Source organism: Sciurus carolinensis, chromosome 4 (assembly GCF_902686445.1).
Source record: "Sciurus carolinensis chromosome 4, mSciCar1.2, whole genome shotgun sequence".
Taxonomy (NCBI): Eukaryota; Metazoa; Chordata; class Mammalia; order Rodentia; family Sciuridae; genus Sciurus; species Sciurus carolinensis.
Window position 1 is genome coordinate 28,697,553 of NC_062216.1, and position 22,641 is coordinate 28,720,193.

A 22,641-nucleotide genomic window follows, 5' to 3' on the forward strand; every position below is an offset into this window, starting at 1 on the left:
TGTGCATTTGAAATTGCCCAGTCTGTGTTACTGTTATAGCAACACAAAATGAACTAAGATGTGTATTGCACCACAATTCAAAATAAATTAATAAAAAGAAAAATTCTGAAATTCTGAGGGAGAGATAAATGAACAAAACACCGTTTTCAGAAGACCTTAGTGAAATCGTGACAGGAGTTGAAAGTAGAGTCTGGGAAAATGTGTTGAATTTGCTCAAGGATTCTTCCCAGTTCCTTAAGTGAAGAAGGGAACTGTTCTAGGCAGCCAATTTGATGTTCTCCTTAATGAATCTTTGGGGTAAATATTATCACATTGGACCAGATTAACTTCCCTATGTAAGATGAACCCATATTATTGATTATAGTTAAGATAAAGAGACCATTGTCTTAGTTTTCACCAGAATGTCTAATGATAATCAAGGAGGTCAGTTTTGCTGCCTTGCATTTAGTGGGCGGGAATGGGGCAGGCAAAAAAATGTAAACAGAAAAATTTTAAAAATGATTTCAGATAGTGATGTGTATTATGAAGGAAATATAATGAGATAGGAAGTAATGTAGGGGCAGAGGTACAGAGAGCTAATTGTAAAAAGACAGTCAGTAATGGCCCAGTGGAAGGATGCTAAGGGTCAAGTTATGTGTAAATCTGCAGGAAACACATTTTCAGCAGAAGGAAGAACACAGTTTTATCTCATTTTAGGATTATGTGGGCATCATTAGTAGCAATAAATTCCATTGTTGAAATAAATAGACAAATATCGTTTGATGTTAAAGAGGACAAATAGAACATCAAAAATAAAAGATTATTCTCTTAATGCATTGAGGCCATGTATTCAATTTTTTCCACTTTGAAATTGAAAATACAACAAAAAAGGGATAACTCAGTTCTATAAGAGTAATGAAGGGATCGAACACTATTTGGAGAGGATAAAAGAAAAATTAACTCTTTGTCTCTATCTTCTCTGAAGAAAAATAAATTTCCAGGATATGGAGATGTTTTGTAAGTAAGATTATTGAAGTAATATGGACTGTCAAATGAGTGATAAACCTTGCACAGCTATTAAGAAATTAAAACTGATACTATATTCAAGTATAATTCACAGGAAGATTCTGTGAATTAGAGTAAGAGCTTAACACTGATTGCATACAATTTTAGAATAAATTTCAGCTGTGAGGAAGTAAAGTTGTGATCAGTAGGAGACATCATTAGGGTCATAAAGAAAAAGTCATGGCATGTTAATATTATGTCATGATCTCATTACCAACTAAGCTGCAATATGAAGTGTTTTCAGCAAAATTGTCGATGAGTTCTAATACTACTTCTATGAACAAGGATTTCAAAATGACTTGATGATCAACAGTCATTGCTGACTACTAAAGTGATCTGTGGCTCAATGAAACAGGAATTATTGTTTTTTTTCAGTAGTAATAAAATAAGAATACCTCTAGAGCATTGTTGGGGTTTTCAAGGCATACCCTTTTGGGACTGTGTAATGGTATGTTGTCCAATTCTTTGGATGATTAATTAGGAGAAACATGGTCATCAGAGTTGAATTGTGGACTAAAATTATTGGTATTTATTTAGGTGAAACAATTGGGCAAACATGGAGTCGGGGACATAGTACTTAGTTGGGGTACTTGGCCGACTATTCAGTTAATCTGAGTCAAGTGTTTTGTGGCTACCTGTAATATATAACTGAATAATCACAGTAGGATTGTCAGTGCTATCATGAGGCAGACCCCTACTTTGCAGGTCTTGATTTAGCACAGTTCTGTTACATTTGACAACCAGAGGAGAGGAAGTAGGCAAAGGAGGAAACTTTGTGAAAGTACTAGCTATGTTTAACTTATAGAGATAAGAACACAATGGTTACAGTTTATGAATATTTGGAATTCATCAGATACATTTTAAAATGACTGGTGGTTGTATATTATGAGCTATTAAATCATAGAGTGTGCCCTGTTCACTTCATAGTTGTATGATCTTGGAAAAGTAACTTAACTGCTCTACACATTATTTGTGGATCTTTGAAATGCAATTGAAAGCTATTTAAATAACTTGTGTTTGAGATAAAATCAGATAATATATGTAATGGATATAAAACTACTATGACATCATTCTTTTATAAGATGTAACTGCATCAATTTTTTATTATAAATTTGTCATGTTTAGAATATTTGATAATAAAAAAATCAACCTACAAAGATGTTGAGAGATTACTATATAATGGTCATCCATTTAAAGTAGGAAGGAATATTTAATGTTTAAATAGAAACTTATTTTATAAGTAGTTAGTTCATCAGTGCATATTTTTGTCTTGGGAGGACTTTTGCTTTCTAAACAATATTATAGCTACTTAGGCTTGAATAACAAATACTCAGAAGATAAGAACCATCTGTATCTCTTGACTAGCAAACAAAAAGCACCATATTATTTTGTAAAATATCCTAACTTTTGAGTTATGGAGGAGTTTGGATAATAGCAGCAATTATTAGGAAATACTTGCCACCAACCTATCTTTTGCCTTAATTAAGCTTAGTACAAATTCCAGAGTAAACAATCTGTGTATTATTAGACCTGGATTTGAAATAGATCTGAAAAAAATAAATTTTAAAAGCCTTCCAACTCTACAAATTTCTATTCTAAAATGCCACAAGCATAAATCTATCTTCAGATGTTTCTATCCAAACCCCATTAAAGTGTATTTCAGAAACTTTCTATTTTTTCAAGTTGATCTTTAAAAATCCTTTTTTAAAATTTTTATTTATTTATTTTTTTGGTAATTTCAGGAATGTAGACTTAACAGAAAACAGTATTTTTGTACTGAGTCACTTCTTAATATTTTCATTTCCAGCCTCAATAATTAAACTTTTAAAAAAATTTTTGCACATTGGTGATATTGTCCTCATAAGATCTCTTTTCCTCTTTTGAAATGATCTATGGAATTAGACCCTTCATGCATATGATGGTAGTTTGTGTCCTCTGTCTTCTTTGACACAATTAATATAAACTATAATACTATAACATAATAAATTATTATATAATTATTCCATGATTAAAAATATCATAGCTGGGCATGGTGGTGCACACCCCAGTTGAGAGGCTGAGGCAGGAGGATGGAATGTTCAAAGCTAACCTCAGCAACATAGTGAGACTCTAAGCAATGTAACAAGACCTTGTCTCAAAATAAAACAAAGAAACAAACACACAAAAAATGGACTGGGGATGTTGCTCAATGGTTAAGCACCCCTAGATTCAATTACTGGTACCCAATAAGGGGGAAAAAAAAAAAAGTCCTTCATATCTTATTCAACTAGGAAAATTTTCCCACTTAGAAATTTTTCTTATGATGTAAATAAAAAGCTGAGCTTCAGTTTTTTTCCTTAGCCCTATTGTTTATAAAAATTTTCACTGTAAATTCCTTAGGGACACAGTCTGACTCACAATAAAACTTTTTCCTTCACTCATAGATTTGTCCTTTCTTTTGTGTCAACATAAAATAACTTATAAATGCATTTATACATAAAATGTATTCATAAATAAAACTGTGATATCAATGAAAATGTTCTTTTGAAAAGATAGCCTTATATTCTACCTCATAAAGTTAAAAAACAAACAAAAAATTTCTGAAAGGATCATGCAGTAGAATCTGAAATTCAGTAAACTAATTCAACCTAATCATAAGAAGGCAGGTTAGTGATCCAGTAATAGTTAATGTGTCTTCTCTAACAACTTCCCTCAATTTTACTTATCACAAGCAATAATTGTGCACACAAAAAAGTGAGGTTCAAATTTAAAACATTTAGTGATAAAAAGACTGCCTCAATTTATAGGTATTTCTTGAAACTTCCTTTGGGACTTACAACATAATCATTTTTTGTTCCCACATACTAAAAAACAAAAACAATGAGTTCTTCTTTTCTATATTGTCTAGTATTTTAATTGTTTTGTTCAAATATTCTGTACTTGTGCATTCAAGTATTTTGTTGATTTATCTATTTTTTATTTAATTTTGACTTTTGTTTTTTATGTTTAGAAGTTATGTAGTTAAACACATATATTTGCAGAATTATTGTAGTTTTTGATTTATTTCTTCTCCAGCATGATAGCCAAATGTTTGTCTCATTTTTTTCCTATAATTTTTTTTCTAATATTAAAATTCTTATCCTGAATGTCTTTTAGATACATTTATCATGTGTGAATTTTCCATTCTCCTCCTTTTTTGCATTTATTTTTAAAAAGTGTTTAGTTGACTACGTATTGTTTGTTCTTTGTATTTGTTAACATGATATTTGATAATCTTTTTTTTTAGCTGAATTTTAACACTTTTCTACTTATTTTAGTTACTGTAATGTTGAGGGCTTCTTTTGCTCTCTTAATGTTTTATATATGCTATGTTTTTATTTGTTTTATTTTTCTCCTTTCCCACATTCCATTTGATGAATCAATATACATAGTTCTGGTTCAAAACTTTTTATTCTATTTTTGTTCTTTCATGCTATCCTTAACTCATACTTGTTTTTGTCTTCTCATCAATTTTTTTTTTTGCAGTGCTGGGGATTTGAACGCATGGCCTTGTGCTTATGAGGCAAGCACTCTACCCACTGAGCTATATCCCCAGGTCACTGTTTTCTCATCAATTTCTAAGGCAAGAACTTTTTTCCTGTTCACTCTACCAAATATATATATGTGAAATATATTATATATTCAATAGATATATTTTAATTGAGGAACATTCCTCAGGTCACTTAGAATGGTCTTGACCACTGACATACATTTATTAAACATTTATTGAGCTTTAGGAGGTTGGAGTACTGTAGGCCATTAAGGCCTTTGCCTTTATATTATATTTCTTTTTGTTCTTATTTTTCATGCATTCATATGATTTATTTTTTCCTTTTGCAGTCAGACTTCATTGAAAAGTGAGCACTGTGTTGCTTACAACTCTTGTTTTCTAGTAGATTGAGCCCTCTTACCTATTTTCTGGTCTGTAAAACTTGCTTAAAATCTTTTAACTTGTTGTTTTAAGTCTCTTGTTAAAAAAAGAAAGAAAGAAAAAGAACTAGGAAGTCACCCTAAAAGATTTTAAGCAAAATACCTTGAAAAATTTGACTTCAGTGTCTTCTACTTTGATTTACAGGGTTTTCTTCGCATCTATTAAGGAGTTTATCAAGCAATGTCTCTAGTGTGAACTAAATTAATTTCTACTAAGAGAGCAGGGAAGTGTTTAGTGACTGAAATGTTAAAGAGCCACATGAGGATATCCACTTACTCCCGATTAAAGAATAAAGAAACTAGAAGGAAGGAGGCAAGAGGCTCTATTTTCCCATATTGAGCTTTGGATTGCTTGGAAATGTTCTAAGAAAGGTAGACACATGAAAGATCTTTTTATGTAAGCACTTGTGTCCTGCAGAATAGCCCCAATAAGCTTTCCTTATTTAAAAAAAGAAGCACAGTGACCTACCTAGCCCTCAGGCATTGTACTCTTTTCATCTTTCTTTAATAACTTACATTCATAGAATAACAGATTTCACTCTGTGCTCACTTTCTCATAACCCACTTTACTTTTTTAATCATTTAGAATCTGACTTTGACCCTTATTATTCTAATCACATTTGTCTTTTTCAACAGTAACACTGGTTCTTTTTCACTTCCTTTAAACAATAAGTTTTTCCAGCATTTGATACTCTTAACAGATCCTAACATTTTCTTCTCTTTTAAGGTTGAGTAATATTGTGTTTAATTTGTCATCTATGACAACTCTTCTGGAATTTCTTCCAAACATCCTTTTTCTCTTAAGGGACTGCTTGTTTGTGTTTTTGCTTTCCACTCTACATTTCCTTCTTCAGCATTTTTGTCTGATTCCTTGAAAGACCATTTATATGGCTTTTAATGGCTTCTATTCAGCGTTAATTCTTGCTTTTGGCAGACTTAAACTTTCCAAACTTTGAATATATTAAGGTTGAATATATTAATATTTACATGAACATTTGTTTCTTGTCCTATATCAGTTATTTGTTAATGTTTCTGATTGCATTTATCCAACCTCTTTAGTTATGACTCATAGGCACCAGCGCCTTTACATCTGCTTTGTATCAACCTCTATAAATCATTTTAAACTTTCCATATCATTCCCTTTTGTCTCTACTTTCTGTTCATTTTGCTGGAATAATATAAAAACCTCCTAAATAATCTTTTTTTTTTTTTTGATAAAATAGTCTTTAAGAGGCAAAGCATTAACCAACTAATTTTGTTGCTCCTTAAATCTTGAATAGGTCCTTACTGCCTATTGAATAGCACCCATCATCCCTACTTTAGTATCAGGGAGTCAGTTAACTCTTTTGTACATGTTTTGTTTTGTGTTCTTCTTCTATATCCCACTGTTGCAACGAAGCTACACAAACAGCCTTCCCTTAGATTGTCTTTCCTTTTGGTACAGTTCAAAGTCTGCACTCCTAGGAATTATTCATTGCTCGTGCTCTTATATTGCTAAGTGGCTTTCCCAATTTTAGATCATTTTATTTAACTCATGAGTTAAATATAATGCTTAATATTTAAGAGTTATTTACAAAAATAAGTCATTTAAATTTCATAAGTAGGAGTTATATTGGAGAAATAGATATTTCTACTTCCTAAAAAAACCAAACCAAACCAAAGGAAAACATTGGGTGGGAGAAGTGGTCATGTTCCCCCCATAAAGTAGGCACGCCATCTAGTGATATTTCCACTACACTACACGATTTGCCTCAAATCTGAAGTCTAAAGATCCATTTTAAAATTTTTCTCAAGAAAGATGTTCAAACAGAACATCCCCCCATATAGGATAGTGTCCTAAGAAGAATATTGCATACTTATTGTTTTGCATTGGATTAAACACCATAAACCAATTATTCATGTTCGATTATATAGATATGTTTAGAGAAATGGATGCACCTGCAATATTCAGTTGTGTTAACATAAATCAGTGATGTATATGACTCCATTTTCAAAGAAGAAATTTAGAGAAGCACCTAATAACTTGCATAAATCTCTGATAAAGTGTTAGGAATTTTTTTTTCCTTGAGATGACATACATAACATTATCAGAGTAACATTAATTAATACTAGTTGATGGAAGAAGCATAAGCTTTGGAGTCAGATGGTTTGCTGTTAGCAACTCTGTAATTTGGAGCACAATACCCAGTCACTCAAAATGACAATTTTTACATCTGAAAACATGGTGATGACAACATCTTTCTTGTGCACATAATGAGTGTATATACAGAATGCTTGGCCTATAGCAGGCATTCAATAAATAAATGGTAGTTTGTTTTTAATGATTATTGTCTCAATTTACTTTTGATGATGTGTACAGAAACATATTTTATTTTAGTGTTAAAAGCTATTATTTCTAGATCTTCGATTGTTTCTTTCATAGTCCAGAGTGTAAACATTGCTAAATATCATTGCTTTCAATACCTAGTAGAAAATTACATATCTATTTAGTAAATGTGTGATCAGAAATTATAAAATGAATCATCTATATAAGCCATTAAAAGCTTATATCTATTTTAAAAAAGTATTCAGAAAAAGTATTTCATACTTACAACTTTCCAGTTGCATTATACACGTTTGTACATCCATTGGAAAATTCTTGAGATCCATTGGACAGGAAAGTGTTAATGTTAATCTGAAAGAATTCAGAGTGATCATTTTTAAAGGAAATTTATGACATCATATTAATATTCTGTTGTTTAGGGAAAACGATATTGCTTTGGTAGTTACTAAAATCTATTCAGGTAAAATTTTCTCCAGTTTTGGTGTATTATTTATGATGAAAACACTATAACATCACATAAATCTGGCTTTTTCTGGGGGGTGAGGCGAAGTGGATGATAGTTGTGTTTATAAATACCCTATCACATTTATTTATCTATCCATTTTTAAATTCCTTTAGAAATGACTGCAGATATCTTGAAGAGGTCTAGACTTCCAGAAGAGATCCCAAAAAGGAGAAATTTGAGGATGGGCTCTATAAAATTAATACCCAATTCTGAAAGGTACATTTTCCCCAAAATCACATTAACAGAATATTTAAGAAGAAAATAGGGGAATTGGAGTTCTGAGTGTGGAAAAAATGGGGTTCAGAGAAGCAACCCTATATAACAGTTTTCAGTCATCTTGTGACCACAACATGGAAATTGTCAGAGAATATCCAGAAGTATTTAGTGGAATGAATCTAGAGAACTTGAAAATTTAGTTAGTAGAGTCAGGTTCTCTGTTATGGGGCTAGGGCATTTCACTAGGTTTCATCAGGGTTAGGAAATAGCCTGTTAGTGTCTGTTATATTATTCTGAGTTCACCAAACTTCTGATTGTACTTCACGCAAAGGATAACCCAGCATATACCACCAGCAATCTGCTATTGCAAAAGCTTTTGCTGCATTTCCAGAGAGTACAAGTATGTTGGTATTCCAGATAATTCATCAATTTTGAATACTTTTGGTTAGAAAATTTATTACTGAGATATCTTCTGGGTTTACTAAGAATTCGTATTTTCTGAATTTGAGAGGGTGGGAGAGTTTGAGATTCAAACTCAGCATTCTACAAATGAAGTTCTTTTCTGAGAACTCTCTAAAGAGTCTCTTTTTTGAAAAATATTCTCATTCAAATTCAGTGTATTAGTGAGCACCCTAGGTGGTTTACCTAAGCTTTGTGCCCACAGACACTAGTTCAACTTCCACACATTGCAGTTTTCTCATCTCTAAAATGAAAATAATAATGGTACCTACTCCAGAAAGTTGCTATGAGCAATACCTGCATTGATACTTGTAATGTGCTGAGGTAAGTGCTTAACACATAGAAAATATTCAATAAAATATCTGTTATTAATGATTATTTATATATTCCACTACTCTAGACACCTCCATTCTGTTCTCCCATGAATTCTAAATTGAGGGCACAAAGATAAATGAATTAAATTACATGTAAGTACTATTTAGGCTTTAAATAAAAGTAACTAATAACTATACTACATATAACTTCATTCTCTAAAATGTAGACCACAAGCATAAATTTATGATGTATTTTCTATAGTGAATATCTTGGTGAGTTAGACCCAATTAGCATAATTTGGGTGACATAAATGGACAAACATATGGAGCTGGTGAATTTTTAAGAGTCCCAGGAGGATCATTTGGTAATTTGAGTCAGCGTCCCTGACACATTAAAATAATTCACAGAGTTCTATATTCAAAAGCAGTGTTTCTCCTGATGCAGCTAGGTTAAGGGAACTGGTAAGTAACTGTGTAGATTTAAAAAGTTCTCTTTTAAAAAGAATATTGTAGTATTAAGTGGACACAGTGTTCTCTGCCTTGTGAAAGAGTTTATTAGAAGAGTACACACACGTACATTGTGAAATGTGCACACATTAGTTTTCCAAATATTCAAGGCTCTTGGCCAACCAATTTCAAATATCAACTTGCAGAATTCTCTGACCTTTTTTATGGAAATAAGTGGCCTTCTCAGAATCCTTTCCATTCTCTCACCGTGCATGTGATGTCAAATTCATATCTTGGCTATTTTTCTGGCATAAAATGAGAGACATTACGTAATTCTAAATAAAAAAATAGCACTTGAAAGGAAGTGTTTGGCAAAGGAAAACAGTTTGTAGAACTCCTGTCATAAATCATATCCTGAGAAATTCTATTTATTGACTTTTCTTTTTGTTTAAGGTATAATACAGTTGCTTCTTTAATAGCATATTGATAAAAAATATGTGTCCACTTGGTGGGTGTGATACTGAATTTCTTTGTCAAAACATTACATATAAATTAAAGATATGTCCTGACCACATCAAAAGAAAACTGAATCAAGAGACAATTATTCATATTCTACTGTTTTGGAAATGAATGCCTTCTTGTGTAAGGAGGACACCAAGTTCTCTTTCTGAGACATGACAGATAAACAGGATATAGTGTTTCTTGTTTTTCCTTAAGAAGTCTTGGCTTAGTGAAGTAGTAATATTAAAAAGCTAACTATCATCTGTGATAAACGATTGATAACATTAAAATTTGATTATTGCCTATTTTTGAAAAAGCATTGCCTATAGTATACTATTTAAACCACTAATTGACTTTTAAAAATGTTTTCTGATTCTTTTATAGACTTTTGATGAAAATAAATATTTATTTTTAATTTCTGGATTTGGTATCAGAAAGACAATGGCCTCTTAACTAGCAATTTAATCACTTTTGAAGAATTATCCATAGTAACATAGTTAGTTGACATATTTATAGTGCCTACATTGTGATAAGCACTGTTCCAAATACTTTTTATATGATAGCTCTTTTGTTCTGTGGTACAAACTTACAAGATACGTAAACAATATTACCGCCCCCCCCCCCTTTTTTTTGTAAATGAAGGAACTTACAGGTCAAGTAACTCACCTCTCCTCAGATAGCAAAAATTTTGAGAGTAAAGTTTGCAACCCTGGGGGTTTAGTTATATATTCCATGCTCTTAACTATTAAGTAGACTGCCTCTCAAAAGCAATGGAATATTTTTCACGGAAATAGATTCTGCAATTAACATGACATTTTGAATTTTATATACTTTTATAACACTAAAATGATACAGTATATACACACTATTAGTTATTAAATTTGAAATTATGTACATAAATAATTCTTCCAACAGCATTTAGACAAATGTAATTAGACTATAGAAAATATAAGGCATTTCTCCAGGAATTTTATATATTTGAGTGATATGGTATTTGATTATGAATGATTTTATAAAGGATAACTCTTAGAAGAGATTAGATTGTTGGAACATTAAAAAGGATATTAGAATTAATTACTATGAACAGTTTGGGAATTTTGTTGTTACCTGATCTTAGAAAAAAGCATAAATCTTTTCAGCCCATCACCAAAGCAATCTCAGTATTGATGCTCCCTTCAGGAGACTGATGTAAGCAAGCAATGGATCTCTTCAAAAACACATAATTACACACATGCTAAATTTTCCTTATATCTACTTTGTGCATTGTAAATTCATTTTCCTTGCATAAACAGCATTTTAAAAAACATCTGTTGAAATCAGTTTGTTTTTCTATTTAAAATCAGTGTCTATCAGTGTTCAAAAAATAAATATACTTTATACAAGTAGACTTTAATTCTTTGCACAAATTTCAAAGCAATGGTTGCACTAACCAAATATTCAGTTTAAATTTATTAAATAAAAGTCAAAATTATTTTGTTTTGATAAGTTGCTCTGCATAGCATATTTGACATAAACTGTCTTATTTCATTTTCAAAGCGATAATGCTTCTAGATCAAAGGTAGTAAAGTTGTAAATGTTGGTTGCATTAGCAAAGTTAGCAGTATATGTGATACCTATGGTGTTCTTCCATTTATCTTGTAATATGGATATTGCCATCCCCATTTTATAAGTGATAAAACTGAGGTAGAGACAATTCAGTGCTGACTTATGGCTGCTGGAAAACATCAGAATTTATCCTTTGTTTTCTTTTCTTTTCTAGAAAGATAAAATTAACCACTTTAGCATCTATTATGTGCCTGGCACCATGCAGGTGTTTTAACATTCATTCTTTCAGTTTCAGGGTAATTAATATCATCACTATAATACACATAAGAAAATAAATGAAGCTTTCAGAAGTAAAGAGATTTGCTCCAAATCACAGCTAATAACTTACAGAGTCTGAATGTGGACTGGGAAGTCCTCTTGTTCTCCTATGCTTTATTGGGCATACCAAGACTGCAAGGCCCTGATCATTTTTTTTTTTTTTTTTTTTTTACCTGAGCAAGTTTCTCAGGGTTGTTTATTCAGCTGCTTATTTCCAGAGATGAGATAACATGTTCACTTGGACTAAGAGAAGACTTATTTATAGCTTGCTTTAAAAGTAGTGGGTTCTCCAAATTCACATGTCTAGTTTTAACATAGACTCATTCTATGTGCTGTATCCATCGAAATCCATTGCATTGTTCCAGAGACACTTGAAGACAAGAGACAAGTAAGGCAGATATTCTGATATCCATGCTGCTATCTTATAGTGAGTAATAAATTCCTTTGTCTCTGACTTGATAGTGTTACTTCTTAAGTCAGCATCCATGAAATGGTGATAGGCTAACTTTAAATTCCCAAACTTGACAATCTGGAGTCATGTGTCTGGCTCCAAAGACCACACTTAAAAGTAATTTTTATTTATCAATATAATTCATGTATATCTTTTAAAAGTTCACAGTTATATAAAATGTATAAAAATGTTGTGCTTTTGTTCTACCCATCCCTACCCTAGTTCTAGCTCCTCAGAGGTAACCTTTCCTTAGCTATTTGTCTACCATTCATATTCATATATGTAAGTTGCTGTAATATTATGCTTGGTTTTTAAAATATTTGAATCATCTATTAAATTCCTATGGGGAAATGTAAGAATTTATTTCCCTTATGCCATATTCCATGTTTGCTTAATTCTGCAACAATCCTCCAAATTTAGATACATAAACATTATGGTTAAATAAATATTGAGTGTTTACTTGTTATGAATGTGTAATTATTGTTCATGGTTAAGCCTGGTAGTTTGCTATAATTATAGCTCTTGTACAAGATTTTGTTTTCCTTAGTATTAATATGCGTCTGATTTTAACAATCACATCAGTTTCTCTATTCTGACTGCTTCAAATTTGACTCCCCACCAAAACTGCAAAATCCTTTTCAGTGGTTAAAAACAGGAGGGAATCAGTCTTTTTTTTTTTTTTTTCTGTTCTTCCTTTCCAGTCATATACTGGACTTCTGTATTAATGTTTGGGTTTTATATTCTTTATTATCTATTTCTCTATGTCTTGATTCTAATTTCTGGGAGATTTCTTCACTTCACCTTCCAAACATGCTGCTGATTCCCCAATCTCCTATTTGCTCTTATTATGCAGTGAATGTCTCAATTTTTTGTTCCTAGAAGAATTTATTTCATGCATATCATTGACTCATTTGTCCAGAGATTTCTCTTATAGTATTTTCTGCTTCCTGTATTTTCTTTTGAGTCATTTTCTTTTCTCTTTTCTTTTTATTATCTTTTTGTTCCCCTCCCTGTGTGTTTCCCTTGTGTTCACTTAAAAAATATATATTATATATATTTTAAATATATATATAATCATATATGAATATATGATGTCCACAAGTGTCTGGTTTTTTTTATTTTTCACACAAAGAGTTTATTAAGCAAACAGAGTGTCTTCCTGCAGGGTAAGAGAGAAAATGAGAGGAAAAGAGAAAGGAAAGAGAAAGGGCGTGCGCTAGAGAGAGTGGAAAGCAAGGAGGAGAAAGAAAGCAAGTCATGGGGAGGGAAAAGCAAGAGAGCCAACTGTCTGTTTTTAAGAAGGAAGTACTAAAAATTGTTTCGTGCTTAGTTAGTAGCAGATGCTCACTGATGAGATGGTAATGCAGCTGTCCAAAGTTCCCTTAGTTGTGAGCATCTGTAGGTCTTTTTCTCTTGGGCAAGTTAGTTTACACAGAGATAGATTCTTCTGTCTGCTTCTCAGTGGAAGTTTAGGTATGGATTTCATGATCTTAGGGTTGTCAAGGGGTATCACTATGTCAAGAACAGACATCAGATCATTTTAATCGTTCTTATTATCTTGGTATCATGCTTCATGAAAAGCACCAGTTGTACCTGTAGTCCCTGTTACTGAAGCTCTTGAAAGAGAATCTCTGATATTTCCGTCTTCCTGTTTTCACCCCTGTCAAAAAGGAAGAAGCAGTCCTTGGTATGAAAGTCATTGGTGAGGGAATCAGGAACAAAGGGTTCACTGTTGTTCCTATAAAGTTTAAATTTAAAAAAAAAATTCTTTTTCGTAGCTCTTTTCTGGCCACCTCTTTCTAAAGTCCTAGTTGCCTAAAATTTCTGCAAGTTTGAAGATACTACTTGTTTTCTTTTGGGTTCTGCACTTTGGCTTATGCTTCTGCTCTCTCTGTGAAGTCACTTTTCATAAATGTATCCATTTTCAAGCTTCATAAATTAGGTTGTCATCACTTGTCTGTTGTTGATTTCTTCATTATTTTTATCCTCCTGTGTATTAATACAATTTTTATCTCTTATTCACTTTACTTCATTGTTGTAGTGGGGTTTAAGGAGGAAATGCAGATGAATGCTTGAATTCAACAAATTGCGCTCTCCAGGACAATCTGCTGCTTTCTTTAAACAAGAAGGAAAGTCAGGTTTAGCATGAAACGTCACAGATGCTCCATTTGTAAACTGAATAAGATTTTTTTTCCTAGCACAATTTTTGTTAGCCAAGAAACAGAAGAACTGAACATGTGAAGCAGTAGAAGATTTCAAAGGACTGTGAGATTTCCAAAAACAACTCACAACAAATGAAATTTTTCTTTGATCATGTGAGTAAGGATTTAGCAAACAAAGATTAGGAGCAGAGAGATCATCTGTTTCATCTGAATTCATACTGAAAAACAAAAGATTCATTTCTGAATCATTCTATACCTCTCCTCCAGATATAGAAGAACTATGAGCTATTCATAATGGATGATACCATTTGTAAAATACATAAATTCAATTTCATTTCTGTATTCAATGGCAGAAAAATTTCAAGGACATAGTAACAAGGTTGCACTAATTGTGAAATTATTCAACTTTTCAGTATTATATGTAACCTTTGGTATTTTTTAAAATTTTTTAAATTTTTTGAATCATTGTACACAAATGGGGTACAACTTTAATTTCTCTGGTTGTACATGAAGTAGAGTCACACAGTTTGTGTAATCATACATGTACATAGGGTAATGATGTTTGTCTCATTTCATTATCTTTCCTTCCCTCCAAACCCCTCTCCACCCCTCATTTTCCTCTACACAGCCACCCTTCCTTCATTCTTTCCTTACCCCCTCTCCCTCTCCCAGTTATTTATCATCATCCACTTATCAGAGAAATCATTCAGCCTTTGGATTTTTTTGGGATTGACTTATTTCACTTAGCATGGTATTCTCCAACTGCATCCATTTACCTGCAAATGCCATAATTTTATTCTTCTTTATGGCTGAATAATATTCCATTGTGTATATATACCACAGTTTCTTTATCCATTCATCTATTGAAGGGCATCTAGGTTGGTTTTACCATCCAGCTATTGTGATTTGAGCTGCTATAAATATTGAAGTGGCTGAATCACTGTAGTATGCTTTAGTCATAGTATATACATAGGGTAATGATGTTTGTCTCATTTCATTATCATAGGGACATACCCTATGTCCTTTGGGTATAGGCCAAGGAGTGGCATAGCAAGGTCAAATGGTGGTTCCATTCCAAGTTTTCTAAGAAATTTCCATACTGCTTTCCAGAGTGGCTACACCAATTTGCAACCCCACCAGCAATGTGTAAGTGTACCTTTTCCCCCACATCCTCACCAATACCTATTGTTGCTTGCATTCTTGATAATATTCATTCTAATTGGGGTGAGATGAAATCTTAGGGTAGTTTTCATTCACCTTTCTCTTATTACTAGAGATGTTGGACATTTTTTCATATATCTGTTGATTGTTTTTAGATCTTCTTCTGTGAAGTGTCTGCTCATTTCTTTAGCCCATTTATTGATTGGGTTATTTTTATTCTTGGTGTAAAGTTTTTTGAGTTCTTTATAAATTCTGGACATTAGTGCTCTATCTGAAGTGTATGTGGCAAAGATTCTCTCCCACTCTGTAGACTCTCTCTTCACATTGTTGTTTCCTTTGCTGAGAGAAAGCTTTTTAGTTTGAATCTATCCCATTTGTTGATTCCTGCTTTTATTGTTCTTTAATGTAATGCATTTGCATTGAGCAGTTAAGTATTTTAGTACTGCTTAAGTCCTCAAATTACACAAACTCCTTAATAAAAAGATACATTCTATTTGACAAATTTTAAGGATGACAGAGTTAATTGCTTTAAGCTTTGATGACATCATATTGCTAACAAAAGCTCCCCACACGAATATAAGAGAATATAAAAACTTAATGGTATATTTTTACATTGACATTTCCAACTTCAGTATTACTTAAAAATGAAATCCATAATTGAATACAGTTAGTACGCACAGCACACACACATACACTGTATTTCAATTCTATCAATGGAAATATTCTAGACATTCTAACTTTGCAAAAATGATTATTCCATTCTACTTGGTGTATATTTTTATAAACTGTACCCCCAAAACCTATCTGAAGTAAACCAGTATTTTATAAAATAATTAAAAATAAAATGTTACCTTTCACAAAGGTCATTTTGAAGTTAGCAGGGAATAAATTTAACTTGTTTTACACATATTCTCTCATGGATCCATTGGTAACCATCATGAATTCACAGTACAGAGGAGTCAAAGACCATGGCCTCATGTTAAGAGAATGTCACTTATAATTCATAAGTAATATATAACTCATTAAAAATTCAAACAATATAACTTAAGTATAGTAAAATTTATAGCTCCCGTTTATTGCTGCCCAAATCTCACTACTCTTTTCCATAGTTGGTTATTCTTAATAAAATGTTAGATATCCATCTAAACATTTTGTAGAGATCCACACATACAATCACATGTTACTTAACAATGAGGATATGTCTAGGAAATGCTGCATTAGGTGCTTTTGTTGTTGTGTGAACATCACAGTGTATTCACATAAACCTAGTTAGTATAGTCGACTACACAACTAGTGTTCATAATTGTGTGTGTATTTTAGAGAGCTGTCAGTGTGGTAGGTTTGTTTTCATGTGCCTCACTACAAACATATGAGTAATGTGCCCAAATACTGACTTAATAATGGCTATGATGTCACTAGTCAATAAACATTTTTCAGCTCCATTATATTATGGGATCATATATGTGACCTGTCATTGATCAAATTCATTATATAGTCCATGACTGCACATGTATTTTTACATATATAGGTACACTTACATAAACAGAGAATATAGATAAAAATGAGCATGAAACATTTCTTTTAAACGTGTGTGTGTTTATCTTGTAGGTAATTTCTTTTGAATACTTTTACATCTGTCTCATGCAGAGTATTTCATAATATGGGTCTTTCATTGTGTTCAGCCACATTCTTATCAATAACTAAATAGGCTCTTCTCTTGTTGCTATTTCATTGCTGCAGTGGGCATCTTTGTAAATATATCTTATATAAATGGACATACAATTTAGATTCCTAAAAATAGAATTGTCAATTTGAAGGAGAAATGAATTTTATTTCTATATAAATACATCATTTTCCCAGTTAATATCAAGTCATTTAGAAAGTATAGAAGATAATAATAAATATAACCAGTATTAATTTCTACCAACTTGTTTATATAAATATTTTCTCATTTTTACTTTGATTTCTCCCCTATATCAGTGTTACAATTTTTGTTTCAACTGTCAAACATAATTTAGAAAAATCAAGATGAGAAGAAAATCTGTTATATTTACTCATATTTTGTTTACTGTGTTCTTTCTTCCTTCTTGGTATTTCTATGTTCCTTTCTTCATTTTTTTTTTCTGTCTAGAAAACTTTCTTAGCTATACTTTTAGAATAGTTTTACTTGTGATAAATTCTGCTGATTTTCCTTCATCCAAAAAGTTCTTGATTTCACCTTCATTCCTGAAGGATATTTTCTCTGGATACAAGATTATGGGATAAGAGTTTCTTTCTCAGCATCTGAAATGTATGTATCATTTCTTTCTGTCCTCCATGATTTCTGATGAAAAATCTGCTATCATTTGTTTTTCCTCTATAGGTAAGGTATCATTATTCTCTGCATGTTTTCAGAAGTCATGTATTATGTGTCTTGTATGGATATCTTTGAGTTTATCTTCTTTGAAGAATCAGGATCTTCAGTCTGTAGGTTTAAGCCATTTATAGAATTTATAAAAATTCCAGTCATTATTTCCCCTAATATATAGATATATTTAGTTCCATGCCCTTTTTCTTCTCAACCTGAGACTTTGATGACATGAATGTTAGATCTTTTGTTACTCTTACTCCCTTGTTCAATTTATTACTTCTCTGTTGTTCAGATTGAATTTTTTTTTATCTTATGGTTCACTGATTCTTCCCTCTCCTCCATTTTTCTGCTGAGCACATCCACTGAATTTTATTTTGATAATGTGTTTTTAGGTTCTAAAATTTTCATTTTGTTCTACATTATACATCAAGTTCTTCACTAAGACTTTCCATTTTTTTATTTGTATCAAGCATAAATTTGTAATTGCTGATTAAAATATTTTATCATAACTACTCTGAAGTCTTTTTATATGTTTAACATCACAGTGATTTTGATGTTGGCATCAGTGGATGGACTTTTTTCATTTGACTTGAGACCTTTCTGGTTCTTTGTATGATGATTTTGTGTTACTTTGTTTGACTCTGGATCTTATTTAAATTTTCTAACTGACTTTCCCTGACACTTCTTGGTCAGGACAAGGGGAGGTACTGCTACCCTATTATTTCCAGGGGAAAATAGAAATCAATTTTTCCTAATCAGACTCTGTATTGACATGTGAGCAGAGAGTCTCCTGGTCACTACTGGATGTTCCAGTTCCCCATGTGGCGTTTGTTGACCCCATGGGTGGGAGTGGCATTATTATTACTGCATGGTTTGAAAGTCCTGACTTTCTACTAATTTCTCTGAAATTTCCGAAGCAGGAATGGGAGGGGTCTCTTGTGTCTGTAGGGAGACAGGAATTCTCCATGTGGTCTCTACTGACATTGTAGGGTGGAGGGTCATTACAGGCTGATGGGTCATGAAAGTCTAGCTATTTGCCCTTCCCTGCCACCACCCCAGCCCAGATGTTGGGGTACCTCATTACATCCTAGCAAGATTGAAATGAGCTTTTCTGGCTTAAATGTGAGTTTGAGATGAGGTCATGTGTTTTTCTGCTGTATCTGGCTGGAGTAGAACAGTTGTTTAAAGGTAGGCTAGGTTCCCCCTTTCCTAGCATCCAGTGTTAGATTGGATATTGCTATATAAACCAGGCTTTTGCTGGGACTTTTCCCCCCTTTTAAAAAAAACTTGTTCTTTGTATTTTACATGACGGTAGAATGTATTTGGCATATCATACATACATGGAGTATAACTTCCCATTCTTGTGGTTGTACATGATGTGGAGTTACACTGATCAAGTATTCAAAACTAGGAAAGTTATGTCTGATTCATTCTACAGTCTTTCCCATTCCCTTACCCCCTTTCTTTCCCCCATTCCTCCCTGTCTAATCCAAACCTCCACACCTCCCTCTCTTCCTGCTTATTGTGAGTCAGCATTCACATATCAGAGAGAACTTTCAGCCTTTTTTTTTTTTTGGAGGGGGGGCATTGGATTATTTCACTTAGCGTGATAGTCTCCAGTTCCATCCATTTACTGGCAAATGCCATAATTCCATTCTTCTTTATGGTTGAGTAATATTCCATTGTGTTTATGTATTTGGGATGAAGAGATGAAAAGTAGACAAAATAAAGCATTATTTATAAAACCACTTTGCAGAATAAACCCTTTGAAATCACTGAGCTACTCAGATTAAATTTTTCGTTCTTACTACTTCACTATCTTTTACTTGGCAAAAATAAAAACATCCTTGATATTGGATGATTTGGATAAAGTCCAAATTAAATATACCCATTCCTGATGAAAAGTTAACAAAAGTATAAATAAGAGAGTTAAAATATAAGGAGGTAATTTTAATCCTAGATTCTAAATATTAAGCCTATCTTGATACCTTTTAAAACATGTTATTGATGGCATAACTATTTAAATAGTTTCCTATTGCTATAAGAAGAGCATATTCTTTCTCTTTTAAGAAAGATGACATGAATTCTGTTTCTGGCTTACCTTTCACAACTGAATTAAGTAAAGAAAATAACTGTAGATTTCCACAATGATTTTAGAAGATATTTTAAATATGGTGCAAATCATCAAGTATATTATTATAAGCAGCTAATTTAACTATTTACTGAATTGGTACCTGTTTGATATTTTATGAACTGCCAAAGTTAAATGAGTTCTAGAGTCCAACTTTCAACAAATTTTATGATTAGTGTTTGTGTTTTGGCATTAATTATTGTTAAATTTTGGTATTGCTTTCTAAATGTTGCATGGTTTTCTGAGCAATACATAATGAATACCTAAAATAAAAATAAGAACTTTTCTAGGGATTGTGATAAATATTTTGTTCATTATTCATTTTACATACTATAGTAATTTTTTTCTTTCCTGCTTTCCTTAAATTTCCTCAACAAATTGCACCTTCGTAGCATGTTAGAAAGGATAAAAATTGGACAATGAGGGTTAAAATGAAAAAGAACAACCAGAGAAACTCGAGGATATCTGAAAAATGCACACACCTCAAAAAAAAAAAAAAAAAAGGATCCCAGAGAAGCCAATCTAAACATTTTTTTGCCTCTAAGTATTTAATGGAGGTATAATGTATTTAACCACATTCCACATTGTATGACTCAGCTGCCTTTCAGTTTACCTATAAGAGTACTGGCAACCTCACTGATGTTAAGAATTACATGTGTCAACTTCTTAAAAAAATGGATTTCCAAGAAATGCTCATATAATTCCTGGATCTTGGACATGGGTCTGTTGTTCATCAGACACATTTGGAAAACGGTATGTTAAAAGAACTCAAGTGGAGCAATGACGAGTTACTCAAAAATTTAAAAATTTCTCCCTGGAAATTAAGGAAAAACCCCACAGTACTCCATTTCACTGAAATGAGAAATTTAAGTCTATAACTCACCTTATTGAGTAAAGAACATTTCCGTTTTTGAAAATTCTTAGCAATTTGTTGTCTGTAGTGACTTCATGAAAATTGGCACCCTTTTCATTTGCAAAGAACAAATCTGGTTTCCAAATGGAGTCCAACATGGATGGGTCGAGGTCTAAAGAATCATCAGGATATTCACTGTATGCAAGACGAGGATCGTTCCATTTCTGACGAAGAAAGATATTCACTCTGTAATCCTGAGGGGTGTGTGGTGGGGGAGAGAGAAAGAGAAAGACACCCTGCTTAGAAAGGTTTAGAAGAATCCACTGCATCGGTGCAGATTCATTAATGCTAAAAAACGTAACACTGAAGTGCAGCACGTAGATAATGGAGAAGGGTGTGCATGTGTGGAGTCAGGGAGTTTATGGAAATATCTGTGTTTTTCTCTGATTTTTACTGTGAACGTAAAACCTCTCTAAAAGTGTCTTTTTTAAAATAAAGTTTAGAATCATATGTACTATTCTTTGGATGTCTCTGAATTATATCAGAAGCCACTGACATTCTTGGGGGTTTCCATATGCTATAGTCCTCATTTTTTACAACTAAAAGTGACATTCTGATTCTGAGCTTTGCCCATGTCTTTGGTGACCTATATACCTCTAAAGAAAAGATGACAGAACACCACAGTTCATCATGTTTACCTTTCGTTGTTCACATTTTCTCATGTTTAATATAGCAAGTTCTATGATGTAAGTAATTTGAGGAAAAAAGTTGACTTTTGAATAATAAAAGGTGATTTTTGAATCACCTTGATTCTTTAAGATAATTTGGCTAATGAGATTTCCAAATTATACCTTTCACAGATAACTTTAAAAGGAGAAGAGTCAATTATTTCAATCAAATTCTTGTTTACAACTTTTGGAGTAATATATAAAATGGCAAAGTCACAGCCAGGTATATATATGCAGTGTTTGTGCATGTGCAGTATAAAAATAAATATCACATGTGATTTTATAAATGTAATTTTGTCCTTAGATTTTTGAAATAAGCAAGTAAATAAAAGAATTCATTATAATTGTGATTAAAGCAAATATTTAAAGAAAACTTCGTTTCCTTGAAAAATAGTGAGGCTGGATATATACAAAAAAATCTGAAAAACAATTTTTATCTATTTTCTTATTTCTTAAACACCAAATTATAGGTTATCAAAACACAGTAATCAAGCAATCACAAGAATTCTTCCACAATAGCAGACCAGGCAGATTGATTATCTTATAGGTAAGTCAAATTCAGTCTATACTAAATATTGCAAATCTCTATATTTCCTTGATCAGTGTTAGTGCTCTGAGACCACTATTCTCTAACTGCCACTAAGGCTATGTACAAGATAATATTTTCCTCTGTTTCCTAAGTGTATTCCTATGTATTTTCCAAAGTAATAATGGAGCAGGGTTCTGTCCTGTCTTGTGACTCTGCCTGATTTACCATATCAAAAAAGAATGCAAACACCACTAAATTTGTGGCGATTTGCTGCAGCATCAATAGGAAACCAATACAGATATCTTTTTGAGTTGAATTGCATACATTATCATTGCCAGTTTTTGAAGTTTTTAACAATATATTTTTTTCAGAATAATTGGAGAGAGTAGAATACCCAAGAAAAGAATGATAATTCATAGCTAAATGGAAAAATAACTTAAATTTCTTCCTCTTTTAAGGAGTCCTAATCAGAGATCCTTGCTAATTTAAAAATAATCAGAAAATGAATTATCTTTGCTAAAGAAATAAGAACAAAGTTCTAACTCCCCAACAAATAACTTACTGGTCTAGCTTTATAAGATTTTCCAATTCTGTAGCACTGCACAAAATAGACCCCTCTTCATCACAAAGAATAGAACAGTAATACTCAATGGTGA

The 22,641-nt window shown here is 32.2% G+C and overlaps 1 protein-coding gene across 2 annotated transcripts in view; it reads right to left on the bottom strand.

Annotated features, from left to right (window-relative positions):
* Glra3 (glycine receptor alpha 3) overlaps window positions 1-22,641 on the bottom strand; it is a 158,972-nt gene that overhangs the window by 46,063 nt on the left and 90,268 nt on the right. For both annotated transcript variants that reach the window (XM_047550228.1, XM_047550229.1), the window contains exons 4-5: window positions 20,759-20,982; window positions 7,584-7,666 (exon numbers count right to left, since the gene is read on the bottom strand). In XM_047550228.1, coding sequence (XP_047406184.1) covers window positions 7,584-7,666; window positions 20,759-20,982 — 307 coding nt within the window. The remainder of the gene's footprint in view (window positions 1-7,583; window positions 7,667-20,758; window positions 20,983-22,641) is intronic.